The sequence below is a fragment of the Lichenostomus cassidix genome, chromosome 17, assembly GCF_008360975.1.
Source record: "Lichenostomus cassidix isolate B80296 chromosome 17, HeHo_3.0, whole genome shotgun sequence".
NCBI lineage: Eukaryota > Metazoa > Chordata > Aves > Passeriformes > Meliphagidae > Lichenostomus > Lichenostomus cassidix.
In genome coordinates this window covers 10741647-10767489 of record NC_139497.1, presented here as the reverse complement: position 1 = coordinate 10767489, position 25843 = coordinate 10741647, and the positions used below count along the sequence as shown (strand labels likewise).

The 25843-nt window shown below is 59.5% G+C and overlaps 3 protein-coding genes across 11 annotated transcripts in view; 1 reads left to right on the top strand and 2 right to left on the bottom strand.

Annotated features, from left to right (window-relative positions):
* Positions 1 to 10036, bottom strand: part of ABCA2 (ATP binding cassette subfamily A member 2) — a 34481-nt gene extending 24445 nt beyond the window's left edge. For 5 of the 9 annotated variants that reach the window (XM_085076574.1, XM_085076576.1, XM_085076577.1 and 2 more), the window contains exon 1: positions 324 to 1222. In XM_085076574.1, coding sequence (XP_084932700.1) covers positions 324 to 936 — 613 coding nt within the window. In that variant the 5' untranslated portion in view covers positions 937 to 1222. Of the gene's footprint in view, positions 1 to 323; positions 1223 to 2274; positions 2369 to 9782 lie in introns of those variants that run through there. The other 4 variants (XM_085076582.1, XM_085076583.1, XM_085076581.1 and 1 more) reach the window with 3 other exon arrangements.
* A 1146-nt stretch (positions 10037 to 11182) lies between these two features.
* FUT7 (fucosyltransferase 7) lies at positions 11183 to 16229 on the top strand. The gene is made up of 2 exons (XM_085076572.1): positions 11183 to 13378; positions 14890 to 16229. The coding sequence occupies exon 2, from the start codon at positions 14934 to 14936 to the stop codon at positions 15975 to 15977; it is 1044 nt and encodes a 347-aa protein (XP_084932698.1). The 5' UTR covers positions 11183 to 13378; positions 14890 to 14933; the 3' UTR covers positions 15978 to 16229.
* Positions 16230 to 18032: 1803 nt separating this feature from the next.
* LOC146430055 (POU domain, class 5, transcription factor 3-like) lies at positions 18033 to 23745 on the bottom strand. Its single transcript, XM_085076573.1, has 5 exons — positions 23135 to 23745; positions 21464 to 21575; positions 20947 to 21077; positions 20261 to 20425; positions 18033 to 19509 (listed from the first exon to the last, which is right to left on the bottom strand). The coding sequence occupies exons 1-5, from the start codon at positions 23627 to 23629 to the stop codon at positions 19258 to 19260; spliced, it is 1155 nt and encodes a 384-aa protein (XP_084932699.1). The 5' UTR covers positions 23630 to 23745; the 3' UTR covers positions 18033 to 19257.
* Between the last annotated feature and the right edge of the window lie 2098 nt (positions 23746 to 25843).

The following is a 25843-nucleotide window of genomic DNA, read 5'->3' as shown; positions in this document are numbered from 1 at the left end:
CAGAAGAGGCCAAGGAAAGTGCAGGTGGGGGGAGGAGAGGCAAAGAGGTGGGGAGGGGGAAGGGGCCACCAGAGAAACAGACATTCAGTTCAGAAAAGCAGGTGCTGGGGTCTGTGAGCCCATGGGAGGCTGGCGGACATGGTCAGAAGTCTGCAGCTTTCCTGCCGAGGCTGTCCTGGCTTGTGACTCTGTGGGGCTGCAGGCAGCTCCCACAACCTTGGCTCCAGCCCCCTTGCCCCCACCCACTCTTCCCTGGGTGATGGGTCCCTTGAGCCTCACAAAGATGCCAATTTCTGCTGCTTGCCCCCAGGATGGCCACCAACCTCCTCCAGGCTCCCAGCCCCTCCTGTTAGTAGCCTCAGAGGCAGTTGCAGATCTCCAGACGAAAAGGAGGAAGAATATGACAGGGCAAGTAGTTGTCACCTGCAGCTCCCAGAGCCCCCAGCCTCCCCCCAGCCTGGCTGCCCCAACGTGTGGTGGCTGGAGGTGGGTGGAAATGGAGACACGGAGAAGGGAGATGAAGAAACAGGAAGCAGCCAAGGGGTGGCAAACCTTCCCCCCTCCGCTGGCACTGAGCCATCGTCCCTGCTGGGACCCTCCCGTGTCTTTTCCTGGGGCAGGGCAAGCCCAGAATGCCCCTACCTGACGGGGACCACAGGTTGTCACTGGGCAGTGCCAGGCAGGGACCCTGCTCTCACCACCCCCAGTGGGTGATCCTGCGGTTAGAGACAGGTCAGTGCTGTTAGCACAGCCACAAATTGGCAGAGACTGGTGAAGATGGGCTTCTGGCAGGAACAAGGGACAGGTGCAGCATGGAATGGGCCAGCAGCCTGCTGGGGTGACGAGACCCACACTGGCGGCCATGCCATGGTTTGGTGACAAAGTCAGTGCACAGCATCTTGCTGGCCTCGAGGCTCCTCTAGTGCCACATCCCATCTTATCCCAGCCACGAGGGGCCAAGACAGGGACCTGATGGTGGTGTCAGGGTGGGTGCCAGCTCCAACCCTTTGGTGACTGGGCAAGACTGGGTGACCACAGGCTAACACATGGGTGATAGCACCCAGCAGGCTCTGCCCCAGGAGGGAAGCAAGAAGAAGGGGTAAGACAAGCCTCCACCTTGCCTGGAGAGCCCTATGCACTCTAGGAGGCTGGGGACATGGCCACCAGTGGCCACAGCACCTGGGGAACCCAGCACCATCAACCAAAGGGGTACACCATCATGGCTGGTCAATCCCCAGGGAGGAGCAGGCAGAGGCCATAGTGTGCTGCCCAAGCTCATCTTCACCAGCTGTGGAGGAAGGCAAGGGAATTACAGAGGCATGGATTAGGCCAGAGTGAGTGGATCTAAACAAGGCTCTTCCTCCCCAGACTATGAGGCCAGCACTGGCAAGGTAAGGAGGGAGGTGCCCACTCATCCCCACCAACTTACAGACTGATGCATGCAGTAGAGGCATGAAGGGCAGGCGGGCAGGGGAGATGGTGGGAAAGAAAAAGAAAACATGAGCAAAAAAGAACGAAAAACCAAACCAAAAACCACACAACACAGAGCGCACATCAGCGCCGGGGCAGGAACCCGGGCAGTGCCTGCCGCAGCCGGACCACACTGGCTCTGGGCTCCTCCTCGCTGTCACACACTGAAACACAGGCTCAAATCATTGTTATGTGGGGTCACCACCAGTGCCCAGCATCTCTCCTGGCCCTGCTGGCTGCCTATGCCAGAGCACCCATCAAGGTGGGCAGAGACAGGCCCTTGCAAGCTGGCAGCTCTGCTGCCTCGTCCCCACAGCACAGCCTACAGTCCACACCAAAGCTCCAGTTGGAAATCTCCCAGAGCCCCCAGCTCCAGTCCCATCAATTTATCACCTTGCCAGGCCTCTGAACCCCCACGGCCAGGGGTTCCTGTAGGTCACTTTCCCACCCAGTGGGGAGCCCTTCCCAGACCTACCACAGCTTACTCTTGAGAACTCGGGGGGCTGTGGCTGTTCCAGCATCATCCAGCTCACCCTTTCCTTATGCAAGATGTCTGTGCCAATGACAGTCACAGGCTGGCTGGTGCTGCTGCCCCCAGGGGAGCCTCCCCAGGCTGGGCCAGACTCTGCCACTTCCACCCACTGCATCTGCCCCACCGGTTCTTGGCTGCAGCCCCTGCCCAATGCAATGTTCCACAAAAGGCCTCTCTGGGTCCCCCCTGCCCCCAGGTTGGAGCACCTCCCCAGAGCCTCAGGGTGACCCCAAGTGTGGGACTGCCCCAACCACCGCCTTGCTGGGACTCACCTTCCTTCACAGGGATGGTTGGCTTCTTCTGCCGCAGCCCCAGGAGGATGAAGAAGAGCACCAAGGGGATGAAGATCTCAAAGGCCAGCACCCACTACAGAAGACAAAGATGCTTAGGGATAGAATGCCTACGGACAGAACCCAGTCACCAGGGAGAAGCATTGGCAGTACAGGAGTCCCTAGGCACTGGTGCGGTGCAGCGCTGTGTCCACATACTGCGGATGGCTGGTGGCTCTGTCACAGCTCAGCCAGTGGCAAACAGGTTCCTGGGCATCCCAAAACCTCCAGCCTGCACCCTGCCTGCTCCACCCTGTCCAGAGCACTGCAGAACAGGGCAGGGTACACAGAGGGAGATCCCTCCTCCAGCAGTGCAAACAGGGTGTTGGGGTTTGAGCCCAGCCTTGATGGATACCACAGCTGGGGATGCCCAGCGAAAAGACCTCAAGTCCTGAAGGCTAATGTCCTCACAGCCTGTCTGGCATGACATCCCCTTGTCCGCTGTGCCACTGTTGGATCCCATCAGGTCCAATAGCTGAGTAATCTAATAGCAGAGGGCAGACCTTCAGGCCCTGGCGCCAGCTCCAGGCGCAGCTGGGCCATCCTGGCACCCCTTCTGTGCCCTCCCAAAAGTCTCTGGCTGCAAGGGATTTCCACTGGTGGCATATGCTAAACAGCAGCAAATCCCCAGGAATCCCTGGCGACAGAGGCTGCAGCCCTAGGCTAGGCTCTGCACCCAGAGGCCCTGGGGATAGGCATGAGCATCTCCAGCCACTGGCAGGAGTAGGCACTTGGCACACTGCCAGTACAGCTGCTGCCACTTTACACTGGAGTGCCCAGATATGTCACAGTCCTGCTGCCCAATGGTGGGGAACCACTGCAGGCTTGGAAACTGAGGCACAGAGTAAGGTGAGCCAACTTCGGCTCTCTCCAGGGCCAGATCAGACGCAAGGCAGCTGCTGAGACCCTGAAACCTGCTGCCACCATGGGCAGGGCAGGGCCCAGCTCCACTGCTGGAAAGGTGCTTGCTACAACACCCACACTGGGCTCCACAAGTGACCAGTGCCAACAGGCAAGCCCACGGGGTGGGAAGAATGGATTTTAACGTGTCAAGACCTGCTGGGAAGGATGCAGCTGGTAACAGGTGACAGGGTCAGGCCCTCCTTTCTCCAACATCACCTCCATGCTGCCTCACTCAGGGGCTGCCAAGAGTCTGTCAAGAAAGTCAGAGCAGCCCCAAATGGCAGTGAGCAGAGGGACCCCTGCACCTGGGTCCCTGACAGCAAATGGCCACAGTGCTATTGCTGTGGGATGAGCACAACTGAACCCATGAGTGCCACCCATGCTGCCCTCAGCATGTGAGAGTTCCTGGAATTTGGGGAGGCAGAGACCAGAGGAAGAAGGGCTGGAGGGGATGGAAAATGCCCCAGGAGCAATGCCAGAGAATCCTCATCTTTCTGACACCACCAGTCCCACGGACAGTCCCTGAAGTCACTGTTTCTGCACAAGGTGGGATAGCAGGGGACACGCTGACACACTGCTGTCCCATGGCCCCTGCCCTGCTCTGTCCCCTGCCTGTTTACCAGGCACACAACGGGCCCTCTGTGTCTGGGCACTGGGGGCGGGGGGGGGGGGGAACGGGGGACATACACCATCCCTACACACCCATGCTGGGCTGTACCAGGCTCCCGTGGGGACTGTCCTTGGTGGCAAAAGCTTGTTGGAACCTGCTTGTTGTTATTTGTTTGCTTGACATGGGTCATTGACCTTTTGCTCATCTCCATCCCCAGAGACGTTCCTTGTCCCCAGACCTTTCTGCACTGCCACATACCCCAGTGTCACAGCAAGCTGTCCTACACCTTTGGCACCCAGAGTGATATGGTGATGGGCAGACATGGAAGCAGATGGCTGTTTACCAGCCTGCACCGCTAGGACTGATCCTGCCCCCCTGGTCCCCAGGGCTGTCCCCAGGGGAACTTTCCAGGGGTGAGGAGGCCATGGCTGCTCCACATCCACAGTGGGGTAGGGGCACTGGCATGCAGTGGGGCCCAAGGGAACTTCAGCCTTCCAAAGGGGTGCCCAGTGGGGACATCCACCACCAGCACACCTGCAGGTGCAGGACACTGGGGGACATTTTGGGATTGTGTGAGGAAGCAAGGAGGAAAGGCCAGGATGCAAGCCGTTGGGAAGGAAATGCTCCCCAGAAGGTAGGAGAGGGCTAAAGAGAGGAGAAGAGAGGGGCTGGCCCCTGCCAGCAGCTAGCCATGACTGCACCAGCTAGTGTGCCCTGCCCTGTCACCCATCCCCTGCCTCCCTCCTCTCTTGATCAGGGAACAGGTGCAGGACCAAGGGCAGGACACTGCTCCCAGGAGCCCTTGTACCAGGCAACAGTGGTTGTGGGGGCCGGAGACAGCTCCTGGGTGGTGGCATCCACCCCTTCCACATCCCCTGGTACATGTTCATCTCAGCCTGGTTGGATGTGAGCAGGATGAGGCCATGGGTGCTGTCTGGGTTTGCACAAGTTCTGGGTGTCCACTTGCCACCCTACAGCAGGGTTAACCTGTCCCACGTTCAGCCCTGCCCTTGGCTGGAGGCAGGGGTGGCAGAGTCCTGCCCAGTTGCCCCAGCCGGGAGGCAGAGCTGGGCGGGGACCACAGCAAGGTGCTGGCCCCTGGCAGGGGGACATGTCTCTCCTGGAGCACTGGGACAGTGATTTAATTTCTGTGCCCATCCTCTGCAACACTGTCAGATGGGAGCGAGAGGCTGTGAGGAGGCCAAGCAAGAGACCAGCAGTGCCTGCTGTGACACCCAGCTCCCACACAGCCAGGTCAAAAGGCTATACAAGCACCACAGGACAACGGTGCAAAAGAGAAGAGCAAACAGCCCAGCCTGGCAACCCAACCGGGACAGCTGGGAGATGTGCTGGAGTCAGGGTCAGCACGGACATGGGTGCTGGGTCATGGACAACTGCACAACTCTACCAGTGTCCCCAGGATGTGGCAGCACTCACATCCCAGTAGCCACAGGGGCAGTCCTCGTGGGAACAGCCAGGCCAGGCAGAGGCAGCTCTTCCTGTCTATCACTGCCACCCAAAAGTCTACTCAGTTCTCTCCTGCCTGCCACCAGAAATGCCTGACTCCCACAGCCCCAGCCTCCAGCCAGCATGGCATGGGAGAGGTGCAGCCAGGGGCTGGGGACCCCCACACTAAGATCCTCAAGCTGGCAGCTCCAGTGATCCCCCGGCACCCCAAACCTGCCATGTCTGCCCCTTTCTCCCATAGCCTGGCACCTGCAAGGGGGTTTATTGGCTCCGACACAGGTGAAGCAGCACGACACACAGCATCCAAAACCCCTGCACATATCCCCTAGAGGACAGGGCAGGGTCTGCCTGTGGTCCTCATGGGCATAGGAAGAAGGAGCTGCTGCCTACTCCCTGTCAGCCACCTCTGCCCACCCCAGTGCTGCCCACAGTGCCGGTAGGAACTGGCAACAGGTATAGGCCTGCCAGAACCCCAAGAGATGGGGCTCTCTGCTCCTGCAGGATCCAACTTTTCCAACAGCATTTTAAGGCTGCAGAAATACCTTTAAATTTTCATGGCTCCAGATTTTAATCACTGTTAAGCACCCATTTTTGCCCACAGAAAGCCAGAATGCACAGGCAGGTAAAGCCATGGTCACTGGGAAAGATGAGCACGAGAGCTCTGGGGCAAAATAGGCCCCAAAATGCATGAAGCCATGCCAAGCCCCCCATCTCCAGGGGGCACCTGACCACAGATACCCATTGATGGTCACCACCCAGCTGTGGGCCTGATAGATCTCCTCAAGGTCACCTGCCCCATGGGAACAGACAAGGCCAAGTCCAGGGGCTGCCAACTCCCACCCCACCAACGCTTGGCTGCTGCCACCTCTGCCTCTGGTCACTGCCAGTTGTGTCCGTCACCTCCTGTCCCACTACCCCCAGCCTCCAGCATGGGCACATCTCCACCCCTGACAGCCCCAGCACAGCAGCCTGGGATCCTGCCTTGGGGAGGCTGGAGCAGGAAGAAATCCCTGATGGGATTTGTCAACAAATCTCCTGAGCCAAGGATCCAGGAACACCTACCACAGTTCTCTCATCCTCGCAGTGTCAGCCAGGCACCTGTGTCCTGGGCTGAGAGGGCACATCATCCCCAGTGCACTGTCCCAGGGCCATACAGCACTGGGACGCAGCCACTCTCCCACTGGCACGAGATACCTGACCCAAGTACAGGGTCGTGCCAGGAGCCAGTGTGGAGCAAAGTGCTCTGCAGCAGGTGCCCCCTGGCTGCCCTGCCAGCAGAGACTCACAGGGACACTGGCAGGCCAGCCCATCCCTGCCAAACCTGTGTTTCCCCTCCCCACATCTGCGGCAAACAGCGAGGGGGCAAAGAGCACCCAGAGCCAGAGCAGCACCCAATCAATTCCTGCTGTAGGATCTGGTACCTGCATCCTCCCAGCTCCAGCAGCAGAAGCTGGCAGTGCCACAGGCATGGGGTCCTAGGGACACTCTGTCCCAGCAGAGGCACTGTTACAGCCCCCCAGCAACCCAAATTTCAGCCTTTCTTTTTCTGGAAGCATCAGTTTCCCCCCAGCTCTGCTGCCACCAGCCAGGGGGAAGGGACAGATCTACCAGCTCCTGTGTGGAGAGAGTTTTCCCTCTTCAGGACAAAGAGCAGAACACACAGATCCTGCACAGGGCAGAACAGTCATGCTGCGGTCAGCTCTCCCTATGCCCCTTCCCTCACTCCAGGGCCCATGCCACAGGGAACCCCAGCAATGTGCTGCAGCACCAAAACAGCACAAAACCTGGCTCCCACAAAAAGAGCCAGGTTTCCACAAAAGAGCCCTAACGTGCCCACCAACCCGTCCTCAGGACCAAGCACACCTAGCAGCACACTTTCATCACCAGGAGCTCCAGCTGTGGCTGCCTGCCCACCCGAAATGAACGGGCACAAAGAGCCCCAGGGCAGGCAGGTGAACACCCTGAACTGTGCCTGTGGTGACTTTTGAGAGAGCACCTGCTAATTTTACATCCAACACAGGTTTAAACCAGATACCAAAGTCATGGGAGAGCCCATCCTTTACCAAATCCTGTCCCAGAAGATTCAAGGCACAGCCAGAAATTCCCAGGGGACCCCACAGCCCAGGCATTCCCAGGGGACCCCACAGCCCAGGCTTCCCTCCACCAAGAGCCGCTGATGCTGTTCTGCTAAGACCTCCATCACCCCAGGGCTCCTGCCTGAATTTCTGCTCTGGGAAGAATAAAATTGAGGCCAAACCCCAGAGCAGCCCGTGGAACAGCTCAGGCAAGGTCCAAAGCCCCCGTGGGCTGGGCACAAGACCTCAGAGAGGTGCCACAGGACAGCCCTCAGCCATTGCCCTCACCATGCTACAGGTCTCGCTACACCCACCACCCATCCATAAGCAGCACAGCCAAGCCCTCATCGAGTGCCTATGGACAAAGTCTGTCCCAAAAACATGGCTGTATCCTGCTGCAATCCTGCTCCTGAACAGCCCCTGCTGCCAGGGACAATGGAACAGGCCACCAGCACTCATGGGCAGAACACAGAACTGCTCCAGCTCTCAAGTCCCAGTTCAGAGCCCTCAGTCAAACCTGGGGTCTCTGCTTCCCACCCCATCCTGCAGCACTAGGTTTGCTGCTCTGCGTGTTGCCAGGAGGGGAGTGCATGGTAGCAAGGCACTGACCCCAGGGCAGCACCAGGCTGTGCCAAAAGGAAACTGCTGGTGCCCATACTCCGTCTCTGAGGCTGGGAGATGCCCAGCAACCCCCAACTCTGCCTGGGTGAATGCTCATCAGGAGAATGGGCTAGTGCATCCCCCCTTCCCTGCTTCAATCACCCAGCCTCTGGCTGCTGCAGTAAGATCACCCCAGTGGGAGCTTGTTTTTCTCAGTGAAATACCTGTCTGCAGTTGCTGCCAGGGCAGACCTGCACTGAATGCCAGGTATAGCCACTACACAGGGCCTGGCTCTGCCCTGGCCAGCCAGCAGCAGCAGCTCAGCTCAGCACTGCTCCAAGAGGGCAGAGCTCCCCCAGGAGTGGGCAGGATGATGGCCCTTGCACAGACCAGGGATACCAAGTGACTCCGGGGTTCACACACAGCAGAAGTACAATGAAGGAAGGAGGTGACATAAACAGGACACACGCACCCTCAGGGCACAGCTGTTCCAGGGACCGCACCACATCCATCCATGAGTATCCATGGTCCCGTGGCACTGGGACCAGCTCTCGTCCTGGCATGCGGCTAGTCCTCTGCACACCCCATGCACACACGGCATCACTGGGTGTGCAAGGAGGGGCTGCTCCTTACCCTGCCACCCTGCCTGAAGCAGTGGCACTCCAGCAACAGTCTACACACATGGAGGTCACGACACCTAGGTCCTCACCCTCCTCCAGCCACAGCTTCGTGCGCTGCACCCCCATGCTGCCCATGGGACTGGTGGGGTCACTGAGCAATGGGTCCCCAAAAGCACCCCCACTCTGTAACCCAATGGCCATGGCAGCCAGGGCCAGGTCAGCTGGTGTGTGCCAGGGCCCAGCTGTGCCAAGCTGCTCATCCTTGTGGGCAGGGGTCCAGGGCAGCCCCTGCCATGGCCATGCAGCTCTGCTTGGGGTGAAGAGCAGAGATGACTCAGCCAAAGAGCATCTCCTCTCATCCACTTTGGGGGCAGCGGGGCTGCCCCTGCAGGGAAACCTGCCTGCAGCGCCAGGCTCGGCCTTCCTCCTCTCACAGGGACCTCTGCTGCTCTGGCCACCGGGACACAGGGGGTCCGGTGCTGGCGGCTGCGGGTAAAGAACGGCAGGATCGGGCCTGCGGGATATTTGGGAGAGGAAGAGAAAAGCGATGCCAGCTTGCGAACAGCAGCTCGTTCCCCTCCCCCACCCGCTAAAAATAACCGGCTCCCTCGGGCCGCGCACCCACCCTCTGCCCACAGCCACGGGGTCCCTCGGCCCGGGGCTCCTTCGGGGGGCTGACGGGTGACCCCACACAAGGTGCCCGCGACACGGTGACGGCGGCCCCGCGGCCCCCCAACGGTCGGTGTCATCTTGCCCCTGCTGCCAGCCCGGGAGGGACACACAGCAGCCCCCCGGTCCCCAACCGCACGAAGAGCGGTTTTTCTCCAGCCCACGGAAGACAGGCAGCTCCGACCCACATATGGGCTGAAAACCTATTTATACCCAGCGGGTACCGGGACTCAGGGAGCGATCCCACGCGGGGTTGACATCCAGCCCCGGTCCCGGGCTCCTCCTGCGGCCCCTGGGCCCGAGCGGCCCCACGGACACGACAGCAGGGCGGGAGTGCCTCAACTATTGCGGCCGCATGGGGGGCGCGCCGGGCCTGAGGATTCGTGTACGGGCGGCCCGAGGCGGGCGAATACTAGCCGGCTAAGGGATGGGGGGACCCCCGGCACCACCTCCGCGCGGGGCCCGGCCTCGCCCCCCGGGGCTGCATACCCCCCCGCCCCCGCTCACCGGGCTGCGCCGCTTCAGCGTCACGTTCTTCCAGAGCAGAAGATGAAGCTGATGCAGGAACCCCATGGTCGGGTCGGGCCGCCCCCGCCGAAGGGCAGCGCCGCGCTCAGCTCCGCCGTCACCCGCCGCGCACCGCCATCCCCCCGCGGCCGCCAACTACTGCTTGCCGTGGGTTGCGAGGAAGCGGAGCGGCCTCGGCCCGGGCCCGGCCCCGCTGCGCCCGCCCAGACCCTGCGCAGCACCAGGACCGCCCGCAGCCCGTGGCGGCCGCCCCTTAAAGGCACCTCCCGGCCCGCCCGCTCCGCCCGCACGGCGGCCCCGGCACGGCGTGGGCCCGGCTCATCCTGGCAACAGTGGCTCCCGTGCGGCCTCTCCGGAGCGGGGCTGCTGCCCCAGGGGCCGGGTAACCCTCGCTCCCCTGGAGCCGCCCCCTCCAGCCGCCGTCCCACCCCACAGCCAGACACAGGTCACTTCCACGTCTCAGCCCCTCGTGCCCCCCAGGACAGGACAGACTAGCACTTGACTGCGGAGTGTGTGTGCCACGGCTGTCCCTGCTCTTGGATGTTGCCCACCCTGCTCCTGCCTGACCCCTCCCACGGGCATGTGCTGGGGCACCCACGGGTGTTTTTGGAGCGACCAACGTGCTGCCACATCTGTTCTCTGTCAGCTCTGAACCCAGGGCTGGGAAGGATGCCCTCAGCAGCAGTAAGGCCTGAACGAGACCAGCTCTCCTCCTTCATCCCATCCATCCTTTCTTCTATCCATCCTTCCATCCATATTTTTTTCCTGCTGTTCATCCATCCTTCCTCCCATTCATTCCTTCTCCCATCCGTATTTCCATCCATCCATCCCTCCTTACAGCCTGCCTTCCATCCTTTCTTACTTCTTTTCCACCTTCCTGCCATCTTTTCTTCCTTCCATCTCTCCTTGCTTCCATCCATTTCCCCCATTCTTCTTTCCCTCCCTTTTCCTGTCCTTCTGGTTCTCTCAGTTTTCCTCCTGTCCCTCCCTCTAGATGCTCCCTCCAGCCTCCTCTCCACCTTCCCTCTCCTTTCCTCCAGCTCTCTGTGACCATCTCAGTCTCCATGCTGCTTCCTGGGCCAAATGTAGCCAGGAGCGGTGAATCCCTCTTTGGGTGCCCCAGCCCCAGTGGTGCTGCCAAGGGTGCCTGTGCTCAGGGCAGGCCCTTTGACAGCTGTCTGAGCTAACAAAAGCTCCCCTTGTCCAACACAAAGCGGCATTATTCCCCAAACTTCTGGGCAAAACACTGTGCTGAGGTCCAGGAGGACAAAGGATGCCTGGTGATGTGGTGGTGGAGAGGCACTGTGTGCCCAGCTCCATGCTCTGGGAGGGTGAATAGTTGGGAGGGTTTCCAGGTGTGCGGGCAGGGCTTTGGGGAGCTGGGCTTTTACTAGGTCCCTGGGGAAGGAGGGATGCAATCACCCTTGGCTCCTCACAATGAATTGTGTGTAGGTTGCCCCCAGCCCATACAAGGAGCCCCTCAAAACCCCTGTCCTGCAGCAGAGTGGGTCTCCAGCTTGGAGGAGCACAGTGCAGGTACCCATGGATGGGTCAAAGCCCTGACCTTGGCCTCCTGCTTCTTTCCTCCTGCTGCCCCTGGGTGGGTCCTGGGGAGCTTCACAGCTGCTCTTCTGCTTGGCATGGCCACAGAAACCCCAAAAGGCCATCACAAGGGGCAGTCCCAGCAGTGTACCACCGGGCAGCACAGCCCCAGAGACATGGTGGCCCATCTCCTCCATTGACCCAGGGCCTGAAGCCCAAGGACCCAGTGGCATATCTCCTCTATGAACCAGAGGTCCTGAAGACTTGGGGACATGGAGCCCTGAGCACCTCTCAGGGGACTTCCTTACAGAGTGGCCAAGCTCCTCTCAGTGTGTGAGGTCATCTGCAGATGGCAGCACCCACACACATACTCTGCTCTGTGCTGGTGCTGTCCAGCATTCTCCAGTGGTCCCATGGTCTGGCCCCTGGCCTTGATCTCTGCCCAGCCCACCCAGGCATCACTGGCCCTGACTCCCCGCCTGGTCTCAGAGCCATGTCCCTTTGGCCACAGGTCAGGGTGTTTGGATCCACTGGCTGCAAGTCCTCCTAGGGCATTGTCCCTGCACCCATGGTGTCCTGATGCAGCACCTGCACATGACAGCTGTAAGTGCCAGGGGAAAGGTCCCTGCTACTCTACCAGCCATCCTGAATCCCCTATGGAAGTGCTGTCCCCAGTGCTATCCTCCAGGGAGGGGAATAGCCCCAGCCCATGTGGCCCTGGGCTCTCAAGCTGTGGGACAGCAAAAGGATGATGCTGAATGCTCCAGCCAGGCAGGGACTACCGCCCACAGCCAGCAGGGCTAGGGCAGGGCAGGCTGGAAATGGTGCCCATGGACTGTGATATCTGGGCTCTCAATCATGTAGGGGAAGAAATGTAGAAAATGAGTGAGAAAAGATGACAGGAAACAGAGACATGGCTGCAGAGGAAGGAACACCCTCCCTTGGGGCTGCAGTTGGCCTCTGAGGGCTCCCGGCATGTCACTGAAACCGCAGAGCCCTGCTACACCCTGACATGGTGGCATGGCATTGTGCTCAACAGGGATCCCAAGGGGCTGGCAGCCAGCAGGAATGAGGGTGCAGATTCCAGGGGAACTGGACCATGCTGAGAACAGGGAGCAGTTTGAAGCCCTGTTCCCAGCTCTGTGTGTGCCAGGGCATAGGGCATGCCCTTGCCAGCTTCAGGAGCAATGCTGCACACCTCGATGTTCCCCGCCTTGCCTCTGCCTCAGTTTTCCCATCTCATTTTACCTGCCAGGACTTTCATGGAGACCTGGGTCCTGGACAGCAATGCCAGCAAAGGACACAGCTGAGCCAGAGTGGGAGCAGGGCAGGACTGGGGCAGGACTGGGGCAGGAGCAGAGGCACATCACTGTGCACACACTGCTGAGGCTCACATGTGCCCACTTCCCCTTTTGGCAGGAAACATCCTGGGTAGGACAGTGCCCAGGGCTCAGTGGCACCTCAGGGCTGTTAGTTGATGTTTTCAGGATGAGTCAGTGGGAGTTGGTATCCTGTTTGCAACCAAGCTGCGGGTGACAGATGGGTGGCACCTTGTCAAGGCTGAGGGCACCTACCCAGCCACAGGGCACCCACACATCTCTGGGACACATGCTCAATCATGTAGCACCCAGCCACAGGACACTCACAGAGTCATGACATGCCCATTCAACTGCAGGGCACCCAACTTTCTCTGGGGCATGTACCCACCATGGGGTGCCCATTCAGCCAGAGGGTACCCACTCAACTGTGGGGCACCCACCCAGGCCATGGGGTACCTGCCCAGGTGAGGGACACCCATCCTGTCACAGGGTACTCACCCAACTATGGGACACCCACCCAATAACAGGGTACCCACAAGGCAGCACAGGGGAAGTGCTGGGAGTGGGGTGTGCCAGCTGCCACGTGGGGCAGGAAGGACCTGCTGTGGGGCTGGGACAAGGCAAAACTGCAGAAAAGAGGAAGCCCTCGAGTGCCCCAGCCCAGCACGGCAGCACCCAGGCAGATACAACTGGCACCTCCACACCTCTGTCACAGTAAGTCTGAGTTCAATATTACTGACCAATGAGGGAAGAGGAGCTGAGAAATGGGGTGGCCCCTGCCATTGCCAAAGCAGGGGTTTCCCTTTCAGGGCATCCTCAGAATGGGGGCATCATCCCCAAAACAGGAGCAACATTCCTGCTGCTGGGGACAGGGACCTGCAGTACTGATGTGCAGTGCAGGGAACCAGCAAAGGTTTCCCAGCCCTTTCTGCTTCCCATGCCAGGTTTGTCTGGAGCCTAAACTCAGCTCACATGTTTTTAGCAGGACAGACGGAGTGGGCCAGGGTGGGGAAGGGATTTTTTGCAGCCAAGATGCAGTGCTGGGGTGGGTGGGAAAGTAGGGCACTGCTTTCCAGGAGACTCCAATACTGGAGGCACAGACTCAGCCCCAGCTGGCAGCAGCGTGCAGGCAGCCCTCATGTTTCCAGAAGGTTTCCACAAAAGGGGAAACCACCTTTGGTGCTGAATGCTCTGAGCCCTGCAGTGAGATAGGCACTCCAAAGGGGGCTTAAGCTGGCAGCTGGTCCCCAGTGCAGCCAACCGTCCCCCTCGCCACCTCTGCCACCACTCTGCTCCCAGTGGTGCTGCTGGTTAAACCAGAGCACTGCTGACAGAGGCCTGAGCCAGGCAGATGGGCACCCTGGCAGGGTGAGCATCCCACAGCTGGGGGGCCCATGTGCATGCAAGCTGTGCCCCAGCAGTTGCAGCCCCAAGTGCTGCACTGCCCTCCCTGTCCTCTGTGCCCACACAGTGGGGCACTGGCCATCTATGACATCCTGAATATAAAATATGAGTTTTTGGGGCACTGAGGCTATGAGCTCCCAGCCTGCTGGGACTCCTGGTGCCCTTAGGGGCTGAGGAGAGCACCCTGACCTGGGGAGGGCATCTCAAGCCTGGGAATTGCCTTGCCATTGTCACAGGAGAATGCTGGGGTGAGGGGACACTTCTTGGGCAGGACTCTCCCAAACTCTGCCCTCACCAGAGTTTTGGACTTCACAGTCAGTCACCTTTTGCAGTTAAGGCCTCACCATGGGGCTATTCAGGTGGGACTGGGATGTTCCCTATTGTCCTTTGGCACACAGCAGTGGCAAAGCTGGCTGCATATCAGGTTTGACCTATTCTGGACAAAGCAAGAAGTGAGGAGTGAGACTGTGGCTGTGTGTCAGGTGGGAAAACTGAGGTACAGAGCAAGGCAAAGACTGCCTGCAGTGGGGCAGAGGGGCACAGGTGACTACTTCCCATCAGCTCTACACTCCCAGCAGCATCTGTGCTTTCCCAAAGGTCACCAGGGACTGCAGGAGCATGAAAAAAGGCCACCCTGGGGTCACAGCAGGTGCATAGGGAACTCTGTGGTACAGGGAAGCAGAGGGTCCTGGTGTGATGCTGAGGCCCAGGTTTCATGAAGAAGTCCTTTCTCTGGGCCCTCTGGCCCCAGTGCCTCACCATCCCCCCACACCCCTGGCAAGTTGAGCTAATGACCCTCGGTGGCCTCTCCTCTCTCACAGGTGTCAGCTCTGTCACCCAAAGAGCTGACAGACAACCCACCATCATGCCCTGGGTATTGCCACTGCAATGGTCACCATGGGGCCGGCATGGTGTGAAGGCCTGGGTCACTGCTGGGCTGTTTGTCACCACCCTCTGGAACCTGAGGTTCTTCCTCAACCCATCCAAGGGCTCTGGAGAAGACTCTAAACACAGGGAGCCACTGGTAATCCTGGTGTGGGAATGGCCCTCAAAGCAAGTCCCCAATGTCAGTGCAGACATGTGCAGTGAGCTGTATGGCATCACAGGCTGCCAGCTCACCACAGAGCAGCAGCTCCTGCACCAGGCCCATGTGGTGGTGTTCCCTCACTCCAGGCTCCAGCCTGGCCAGGACAGACTGCCCAAGGAGAGGCTGCCAGGGCAAAACTGGGTATGGGTCTCCCTGGAGTCCCCCTCCAACACTAGAGCTCTAGCAGAATGGAACCAGACCTTCAATTGGGTGATGACCTACAGACAAGATTCAGACATCTTCATCCCCTATGGCAAGCTTGTGCCCAACCAGTCAGCCACGGTGAACATCCCTGAAAAAACCAATTTGGTGTCCTGGGTTATCAGCAACTACCACAGGACTCAGAAAAGAGCTGAAGTCTACAAAAACCTCTCCAGGTACCTCCATGTGAATATATATGGGAAAGCAAACAACAAGCCCCTCTGCAAGGACTGCCTCTTGGCAACAATATCCAAGTCCAAGTTCTACCTGGCCTTTGAGAACTCCATCCACCGGGACTACATCACAGAGAAACTCTGGAGGAACTCACTGCTGGCCGGTACTGTGCCTGTGGTGCTAGGGCCACCCAGGGCCAACTATGAGCAGTTTGTTCCCTCAGACTCCTTCATCCATGTCAATGACTTTGCCTCCCTTGAGGAGCTGGCCACCTTCCTGAAGACTATGAACTCCAGCCGCTACCAGCAGTTCTTTGCCTGGCAGAAGAGGTTCAGTGTGAAGCTCTACACGGACTGGAGGGAGCGGATCTGCACTATCTGCACTGCCTACCCCCATCTGCCCCGTGGCCGCCTCTATCCCGACCTGCAGAGCTGGTTCAACTCCTAGTCTGTGCTGGGACTCTGGGGATGAATCCAGTCAGAGGATACAGGGGTGGGAGGTGCATGGGGCACCCAGAACATGTGGGTTCACCCACTCTCCTCCCAACCCAGCTGTTGCCACACTGGGACTTCAAGCAACTCCCCATGACTTCGTTTCTTGTGAAACAGAACTAATCACCCCAACCCAACACTGAACACCTTGCCAGGGTGCTGGCAGGACCTCAGGGTGCTTTGGAAATAAATGGCTCAGTGCTGTTGAGGCTGTGCATGTAGTATGGGCAGGGCAACGGGTTGGTGGGTGGCTCAGGGCTCCCCTACCTTCCCCTGTGATCCTCAATGTCCCCCCAGCACTTTCTACTGAGTGCCAAAGTCCTGGCAGCAGCGGCCCCATGGTGACGTTTTTGGCTGGGCTAGAGAAACAGGGGTCAGCCTGGGGGTGCCCATTACCCCATGGCCAGGGAAGAAGGACAGCCTCTGCTCCCAGTCTTCCTAGCAGCACCCATTTCCTGCCTCCCCCACCCTCTCCCGCAAAGCCATGGGTGTCCCTGTGCCTACTGTGAGGAGCCACAGGACAGTGGATGCTCTCGGAGCAATCTCAGCACTGTTCGGTAGGCAGAGGGACACTGTGGTTTGTCACTCCCTCCCTGCTGTGACAGGAAGCCAGTGACAAACCGTGACAGCCTCTGGGGTCTTCCACAAGCCCAGAGCAAAGCCAGTCCAGTCCTGTGGGCAACTCGCACATGCACACATTGTACTGTGGAGACCCTGCACCACGGGCACCCTGCACTGTGGACACCATGTACATTGCACACCCTGCACCACAGGCATCCCATGAGGAAGCACCCATCTGGAATCAGTGGTGATATCGGGGTTGAGTGATAGGACTGGGGGTGAGACATGACTGCTCCATCTGTGCCTTGCTCTTTGCCCCTGTTTGGTTTATATCAACTCCCTTGATATAAACAACAGTTTTTATCACAAGTTCCCTTGCCAGTTTTCTTCCCTGCAGCCCTGAAATCGCCAAACCCCACCTCTGCCACCCTGCGAGCTGCCGGGTGCCCAGAAGGACTGCGAATCAGCAGAGGGGACATCCCTCCCCCAGCACAGCCCTGGTGAGGTGGCAGCTGGATGGACAGGAACTGTGCTGTTCTGACTTCTGTGGCTTCCAATTTCCGCTTTGTTTCCTGGGTCAACCAGAAGCAGAACAGGAGGGGCTGTGGGTGCCCACAGACAGGTGCTGGGTACACATGGGCAGGGGGTGCCAGGGTAGCAGGATGTGGGGGATCCTGTGGGGGGCTACAGCTCCTGCATGGCTGCAAGCAGAAAACCAGATAGTGGAAATATGGAGAGAACTAAACCTTCAGCAGATGACATCTGTCTCAGATTTCTGCTCCTGACTCTGCCAGCCTCCCACACCCTGAAAGTGCCAGACAGCACTGGGCAGCAGCAACAGGGGTTAGTTTCCAGTGGATACCACACATGGCTGAGGCCCTGCCCTGTGGTCAGAAAAGCACAGCGCTGGGGAGCAAGCAGGGATGCAGAGTGCCCCACCCCATGAGGCTGGCATCTAGCCCAGCCCAGCCCAGCCCTTTGCAGGGTACCAAGATGCCCTGTGAGCAGCCGCCTGTGGTGCCCCCATTCCAGGTAGTCCTAGAGAGAAAAGCTCCAGGTAGCGGCCATCAAGCTGCAAACATGACTTTCCAGAAGTTTCCCTACAGGCTTGGTTCGGGATTTCATTCTATTCAGGGGAAAAGTGAAGGGCCATCCCCCAGACATCCCTGATTCCACTAGCACAGTTCCCACTGCCCAATGGACCTGTATGGCCAGGTTGGCATCACCCCACCACAAAGACTGCCTCAGCTGGGCCACACACATAGGAACATCAATCCCTCCCCTGTCAGCATCATACTACAGTGAGGACAGCCCTGGTGTTCCAGACCTTTTCACTGCCCACCCTGCAACATCCTCCTTAGTCCTTCTCTGCCCCTGGCAGCTGCTGGAGCAGCCTACAAGTAATCACACTGCTCCTACCCTTCGCAGACGCAGCTACAGCAAACCAGCAGCTCAAACTGCATGGAAGATTATGCTCTCCCTTCACTTTTGACCCCCTTTGCTTTGGGGGGCAACAGCCCAGTCAAGTTGGTACCTACCACTCCAGCACCAAGCTGCCACCAGTTGTGGTGGGAGGCCAAGCTGAGGGCATCCAAGAGCTGGGTGTTGCTGGCATGATAGGGATGTGTCCACCTTCTTTGGGTGCCTTGTTCCAGCCCTGCTGTGCCCCTGGCAAACCTGCACTGCTGGGCTGCAGGAGTAGGGATGCAAAGGAGGCAAGGAAAGGGTTAACTCATTCTTGCCTCAAAGAACTCTGAGATTTATTTCACTGCCAGAGGGAATGTGATTAAGAACAAAGAATTTTAAAATCATCATTAACTACAGCAGGCTGGAAGGCATGGGGTGCTAGCAGCATGGACAGAGCGGTGTAGGCCGCTTGGGCTGGGACCTCCAGGGAAAGGTGGTCTCTGGGCAGCTGGGCTGGGGTGGGGGAACAGCGGCTGGAGAATGGGCAGGGCCTAGGAGTGATGCTGGGCACAAAGCATGGGGGAGGATCCCTCCAACCCAAACAAGCCTTAACAGCTGTCCCACAGAGGGGTGAAGCTCTCATGTACCACATGATGAGGGGTGGCAGGGGCTCACCTCCTCCCCTTGCCCCAGCCCTTGGCTCACCCTGGCTGCTCAGGAGGGTGAGCAGAGCGGCCAGGGCCATTGGCTCTGGGCACGACATCCCAGCCCCTCTCTACATGACAGGGAGGAAGGAGACACCTGGGAAACTAGATCACTACAAAAATTTTTGCTTTTTAAAAACTACAACCAAAAAACATAAAAAAATTAATAAAATCACCCCCCTCCCCCCACCCTTCCCAAAATCTAAAAAATACTTTTTTCTGGGTCTTGCAGGAGAGTGGCTGGGCTGGGGCCAGGCACAGGCTCAAGAGCCCTGGGCACTTGTGGCTTCAGTAGGTGCAGTGGGGCAGGAGGAGCTGATGCCATGAGAGGCTAGAGGGGAGGCCAACGCTGCTGGGACTAGTAAGCTCACATAACTGGGAAGGGTTGGAAGCATCTGCAGAGAGCAGGCACCATTCCTGTGCCAGGCTCTCAGTCCCTCACACCCCAAAAGCCCCACAAATCAGCCCAGCAAGCAGAAGCAGGACTGTGACTGTGTGAGCCCAGGGCAAAGGGGGGCTGCCCCCAAGCACCAGCCCACCTGCAGTGACTACACAGCCCCTGGTTCAGTGGCCACTGTTGCTCATGGAGAGCCCAGGCTGCAGCGCTTGTGGGAACATCTCAGCTTTGTGGAAGGTTGGCATGTAGACAGGAGGGGAGGGTGCCAGGCTGTAGCCCTGGGACGTCACCGGGATGGGCAGGGCAGGGGGCACCAGGGGCTGGTTCATGTCATACATCATCCCCTCTGCCTCATTGCCATAGGGCAGCAGCAGCCGTTTGCCTTTCTGACGCCGGTTGCAGAACCAAACCCGGACCACCTGTGGGAAGGGAGACAGAGAAGGGTGAGGGGGTGACCCAGGCACACTGTGTGGGTGACAAGGAGACCCTTCTGCTGGTGGCATCTCTGCAACGCCCCAGCGTGAAAGCCCCCACCCTGCCACAACTCCTTGCTAGGCTGAACTCCAATAAACTTCAGCCATGACCACTTTCCCACTGCTTCCAGAGTAGAAAGAAGACAGAAATAGCAAATATTAAATAGGAAAGAAGATAATGAATAAAAAGAAAGGATACTCTCCAAAGGCTGGTGGCACATCCAGATGAAGCCAATACACAGACTTATGTACTGTTAGTAAATTGTGTTTTGTCTGTCATTGGGTGCATTTCCACTTCAGAAGAAAAATGTTTTAACTTTCCATGTGGGTTCTTGGGGGCAAAAATCAGCTTCTTCAGAGATTAAAAGTAATCCTGTGAAACTAATTAAAGGATTACTTTTATATATTAATGTGCATATACATAAACACAGATGTGTGTTGTTAGATCTGGGAACTATTTTTGTCTCTCTTAAGTTTTAAATATTTAATCTGAGAACAAAAGTCTTCTCTGGGACCAAGTGGGTTTTTCTTTTTCATATTGATGAGCCATATATATCCTGTCTGGCAGAGCTAAAGGGCAGTTATTTACATCTCTCCATGTGTATTTCATTAGTGCTCTGAGCCAAAGTATTAACCTGGCAGGTGCTCAGGAGCTGGTGCCATTGGGGCACCCATTCTCCCCACCCTCCCAACCTACGTCTTTATCCAGGTTGAGGTCCTCGGCGATCTGGGAGATCTCCTGGGGACTGGGCTTCACGCACTTGCGGAAGAAACTCTCCAGCGTCCCTTTCACATTGGTCTCAATGCTGGTCCTGCGTTTTCTCTTCCGGGCTTGGGCCAGTACTTGCTCTGCATTGCACATCTGGGAATCAGAGAGGAAATGTTAGGTTACCAGGTGGAATAGTCTCCACCAAGCTTGGGACACGCATATAGTTGGCTGCAGAGCTCAGGGGAAAGACTGTGTCCCTGTGACTCTCCACTAAGCATCCCTCCACTGTGACTGGGGTCATTCCCAGTGTCGCAGCACTGCCAGCAGTGAGGCTGGACATATCTTTCTGCATCCGCCCTCAGGTTCCCCTGGGAACAGTAAGCTGCACATTCAGTCTGAGATTCCAGCAGGACCTGGCTACTACAATATGGGAGCTGCCACAGTCACAATGTGTCTGTGGGATGATTGGGCTTCCTCCTGCTCCCAGCCTGGCAGAGGGTAATACTCAGTGGTTTACCCTCAGGCCAGACTCAAGCCATGCAGAGAGATGGTGCTGTGGCACAAGATGCCTTCTTTTCCCCTCTTCTCCCACCAAAAGTACGTGGGAAAGGGAGGAGAATGTGCAGCTTGAGGGCTTGCAGGTACCCTGGCTCCCAGCCCCCTCAGCCCTGCACCTCTTGCATGTTGTCCGTGTTCTCCGCCTCGTTGAGCCAGCGCTGCAGCAGTGGCTTGAGCTTGCACATGTTCTTGAAGCTGAGCTGGAGCGCTTCGAAGCGGCAGATGGTCGTCTGGCTGAACATCTTCCCTGCGCAGGCAAGGCAGGCAGGGCATTACACACTGCATAGCTTCCTTCACCAGCAGGACCCCAGGATCTGCCACCCCTAAGCTTTCCCTGCTCCTGGGAGACCAGGAAAGGGGTTCTCCCCATTCCTTCAGCAGGGATTTAAAGCCCTGAAACACATCTTAATAAGCAACTGTAGCCATTTTAAACCAGTTCCCTGTTATCAAAACTTCGAGCTCACCACAGGTCTGGGGACACCCCTCCAGGAGCCCCAGGGCTGGTGCTTGATGCCTCCTTTGCGGGTCGTTAAAGAGCAGAAATCATTAGCCCGGGTGATTCCAACCCCCTCCCGGGTATCTCCCTTCCCACCGGCTGTGGGGAAACGCAAGGGCCCTCCCCCAGCCCCTCACCATAGAGTGTGCCCAGCGCCAGCCCCACGTCAGCCTGGGTGAAGCCCAACATGATGCGCTTGTGCTTGAGATCCTTGGCGAACTGCTCCAGCTCTCCCGAGGTTGGTGCATCCTGGCAGGGCAGAGAGACGCTGAGAGGGGACAACTCGCACCCAGGGTCCCGGGTCTGTCGGGGTCCCCAGAGGACAGCGCCAGGAGGGCTAGGCTGAGCCCTCGGCAGCACTGACACCTACCACTCACACAGGACCCCCGCCCCTCTCCACGCCCCGAGCACGCACACCGCTCAGCCCAATCTGGCGCAGGCGGCGGCCAAAGGCAACACAAAGGCATCAAGAGCTCCCACTCTGCCTCAACACGCCTTGGAAATGTTCCCTCTGTCCTCTGGCTCGCAGCCTCCTGGCCTGGCCAGAGGCAGGCACCGATGGTCACACTGGCTGAGCCTCAGTTTCAACCCAATCTCACTCATCACACGGCACGTGCGCACGGGGACGTTCAGTTCTCCCGCGGCGTGGGCCACTTCCCCATGGCTCTCGGGCGGGGGCAGCCCCTCACCAGGCTCTCTCCCGCCTGCCTCCGGGGCCGGGAAAAGGCTCCCGTGAAGCGAGGGACAAAAGCGCCCGTGAGCCGCGTGGGATTTAGGCTCTGTTTGCCACCACTAGGCTCTTCCTTTCTGGAAAGTGGCTTCCCACCTTCCTGCCGCGCGGCCTTCAGCCGCTGCGGCGGCATTTTGAAGCCTTTTACCCAATTTCCACGTTTTCAGCGGAGTTTCGAGTTTCCCAGGCGTTCCTCCTGCCACCGAGCCACGGCTTTTAATACCTGGCGTAAATCGGCATCGCAAAACTCGGAGCATCCCTCCTACGGGAGAGGTAAAGCCGTCCCACATCGCCGGCCTGCATCACCGTCTCGCAGCTGGGAAACGCCATTCGTGACCACTCCCAACCCATCGCGGCCGGTTGCGGCCCAAGGACACGTACCGATCATGGCGTGGGACCTCCCGCAGCTCCGACCCGGTGGCGACAGCGCAAATTCTCCCAACCCCCTCGAGTACCAACCCCTGGCACCGGCCGCCGCCGCTGTCCCCGAGGCGGGCTCGATTTACGTCAATATTGAGAAATATTAAAAACTAACACAAACCACATATCCAGTCATGCCGGTAAGCTGCTGCCCCCTCGTCTTCCTCCTGCCCTCATCTCCGGGGTGTCTCTGCCCCAGCAGACACCAGTGCCGGTGAAGCCCCGGGAGCGGCGGCCGGGGACCGCGCTACGTTGCTTCGAGTATCCCGCCGGAGCCGGCCTTCTACCAGCATCGCTACCTGGGTCGGCCCCGCTGCATCGCGGCAGGGGAAGCTGCTCTCCTAAGATCCCAAAACTCCCTATCTTACCCCAAAGCAGCCTCCTCTAGGCGCTCCCCCTGCGGAAAGCCTGACCCGGCCGGGACGAGCCTCAGCGCCGGGTCAGGGCTACTCCTGGGGGCACCCCGACGGCGGGGCCGGACCGGTGGCACCGGCACGGTCTCAGCGACCCGCGAGAGCGGCCGGGCAGCTCCTGCCGACGGGCAGGCTAACCGGGCTACGGCTCCGGACGGGGAGGAAAGCCCCGGGAACGCACCGTGTACGGACGGCGGGAGCGGGGCAAGGCAGCCCGCCCCATCCCCCGTCCCGTCGGGTCTCACCTCCTCGCCGCTGTCGCTGGAGTGTCCGCCCTCGCTGGCGGCGCCGCTGGAGCTGCCGCTGCTGCCCAGCCCCGAGGGACCACCGGAGGCCGGCTGCAGCGCGGCGGGGCAGAGTTGGGGGCCAGGGAAGGCAGGGGCGGCAGGGCCAGGGAAGGGTGGCCCGGGCAGAGCGGCGGGGCCGGGGGGCGGAGGGCCGGCCCAGGGCGGGGGCGGCCAGGCCGGGCCACAGCAAGCGGCTGTGCGGGGCTCGGTCTCGGGCTGGCTGCAGGGCCGGCCCGGGCGCGCCTCCGCCTTGGCAGGTGGCGCGGGGGCAGGCGGGGGCAGCCAGGCGCGGGCCGGCGGCGGGTCGCGGGCGGGCTCGGGCTCGGCGGTGGCGAAGGGGAAAAAGAGCGGCTGGGTGGGCGCCCCGTCGAAGCTGCCGCGGGGAAAGGGAGGACCGGCGTCGGTCAGGAGACCGAAGGGGGCGGCCGGCAGCCCCCCGTCCGGGCTGAACATGCTGCCCCCTGCCCGCTGCCCTAGGGCTCCATGCGGGGGCTGCCGGCCGCTGCCTCCCTGGTGCGGCGCCGCCTGAGCCTCTGAGAGCCGCTGGGCCGGGCCGAGCCGGATGGAGATGGGCCCCGGCCCCATTGGACCTCGTATTGGTGGGTCGGGCGTGAACTTGATCCCCCGGGGGGCGGGGGGCACGAGGGCAAGGTGCGGTGGGAGGGGGCTGCGCCGGCCCGCACCCAGCGCCGGCGGGGAGGTGGAGGGGGCGGCCCTGATGGGACAGGGAGGGGGAGGACACCGACTCTGCCGCGGGGCCTCGCTCCCCTCCGGTCCCGAAGGACTCGAGGTTACCCACGTCCCTCGCACCCCTCCAGCCTCACGCTGCTCGGGAGGCACCGCGCCAGTGTTAGGGCAGCAGCAGCCCCAGGCTCTTCCCACCCGGGAATCCTCCAGCGCTGCAGAGCCTGGGCAATAAACAGAATGGCTTTGGGGAGCTACTGGCGGCACGAACCAGGGTTACGGCCTGGTGTGAGGGCAGCCCATCCAGCTGTAGCAGCCACTTATCCCCAGGACAGAGTACAAGTCCCGCGATGCCGGTGCTATCATGCAGCAGCGGGAATGGTCCAGGACTTGACCATCACCTCTTGCCCCTCTCGATGCCCTGGTCTTGTTGACTGAGCCTTAGCTCCTTGGGGAGCATGGACAGAGCTGAGGCTCCTGGGGACCCTTACACTCTCACCATCCCGCTCCTTTTCCTCACTCTGCAGAGAAAGGCTGTAGCTCAGAAGAGCATGTCTGTCCCCAAGGTGCCACAGCTCGTGGTGTGCTGCCGGGGAGGGACTTGCAACCCCAGCTATCGTGTTCATCGGCTCCACAATGAAGCACACTCCATATTTTCTCTATCTTAAGGACTTTCCCTTCCCCCTGCCCTTCACAGTGGCACTACCAGGGCTGTCTCCAGGCATTTCCCCTTTCCTTCCCTCCTGTCTGAGCAACGGCAACTTTCTCGATCCTGACACTGCCATCGCATCAGCCTTTGCTTGGCTCTGCCCGATGCCAGCTCCTGCATATTAGCAGGTACCAATGGCCATGGGCACCCCCTGACCCCAGCTGGAGCAGGGCGAGGCATGCTTCTTCAGCCAGCACTCCATGGGCCCAGACAGAGCAAGGCAAGGAGTGATCCAGCTGCCGACGCTGGTCCCTGTTTATTAACCCGGATTACTGGGAGCTGCTGCCGTCTCGCACTGGAGATATGCCGAGGAGATAGGCTGGAGCAGCCTCCCCCGCGGTGGGATGGGGATGGGGCTGTGGGCGGGGGGACTCGGGGAAGGTGCTTGATGATGTTAATGAAGCACTTGCTTTGGCTCCTGAGACGGCTGGAACCCAGGGACTGGCAGCCAGGGAGAGATGCCCTGGGACAGGCACCCAAGGGCTGGCAACCAGGGACTCATACCCACAGCTGGCATGCAGGGATTGGTATCCACAGTGTCAGTAGCAGCCTGTGGCCCAGCACATGACACTGCTGTTTGTCAGTGGAAGTGGAACATCTAACCCTCTTAATAATGTTCCTATAAGGGAAAAAAATGGCCTAGGAGATGAGCTGCAATTCACATCTGTTCCTCACTCCTGGCAGGACATATACCAGGCTGCCCATGCTGGCTGTGCCAGACTGCTCCGGGAGGGAGGGCAGCTGCAGGAAAACGAACTAAGGGTTCAAAAACCCTGTCAGTGGGGACATGGGCAGCCCTGAGTGAGCCCTGTGGCTCTTGGACCGGGGGGGATCCCCATGCCCGAAGCTGGTGAAGCACCTTCCCCAGCAGGGGCTGGATTCAGTCGTGCCAATGGATGACCTGGACCGTGCTGCTGGCGATGCTAGACCCAGTGCCGTGCAGGCAGACTTGCCTGCTGCCTGCTGTGCTGCTGCCTGCCCAGAGGAAATCTCTCTGCGGGACCCCAATGGCAGCCATCAGCCCTGCTCCTCCCGGGCTCCTGCTGCGGCCCAGAGTTTCAGAAGCTCCTTGGCAGGGCAGTAACTCCCTTTCCCTTTGATTTATTGTTCCCGGGCTGGACCCCCTCCTCCTGCCAACCTACTTTTTCTCTCCATCCCCCCGGGAAGCCTCCCAGGCTCCCCCTTTCCCCCTTCCCCCCTTTCCCTCCTTCCTTCCCGTCTCTCCTTTTCCCTCCCCCCCCCCGGTCCTCAAACGCATTCCTGGTCCTTTTCAT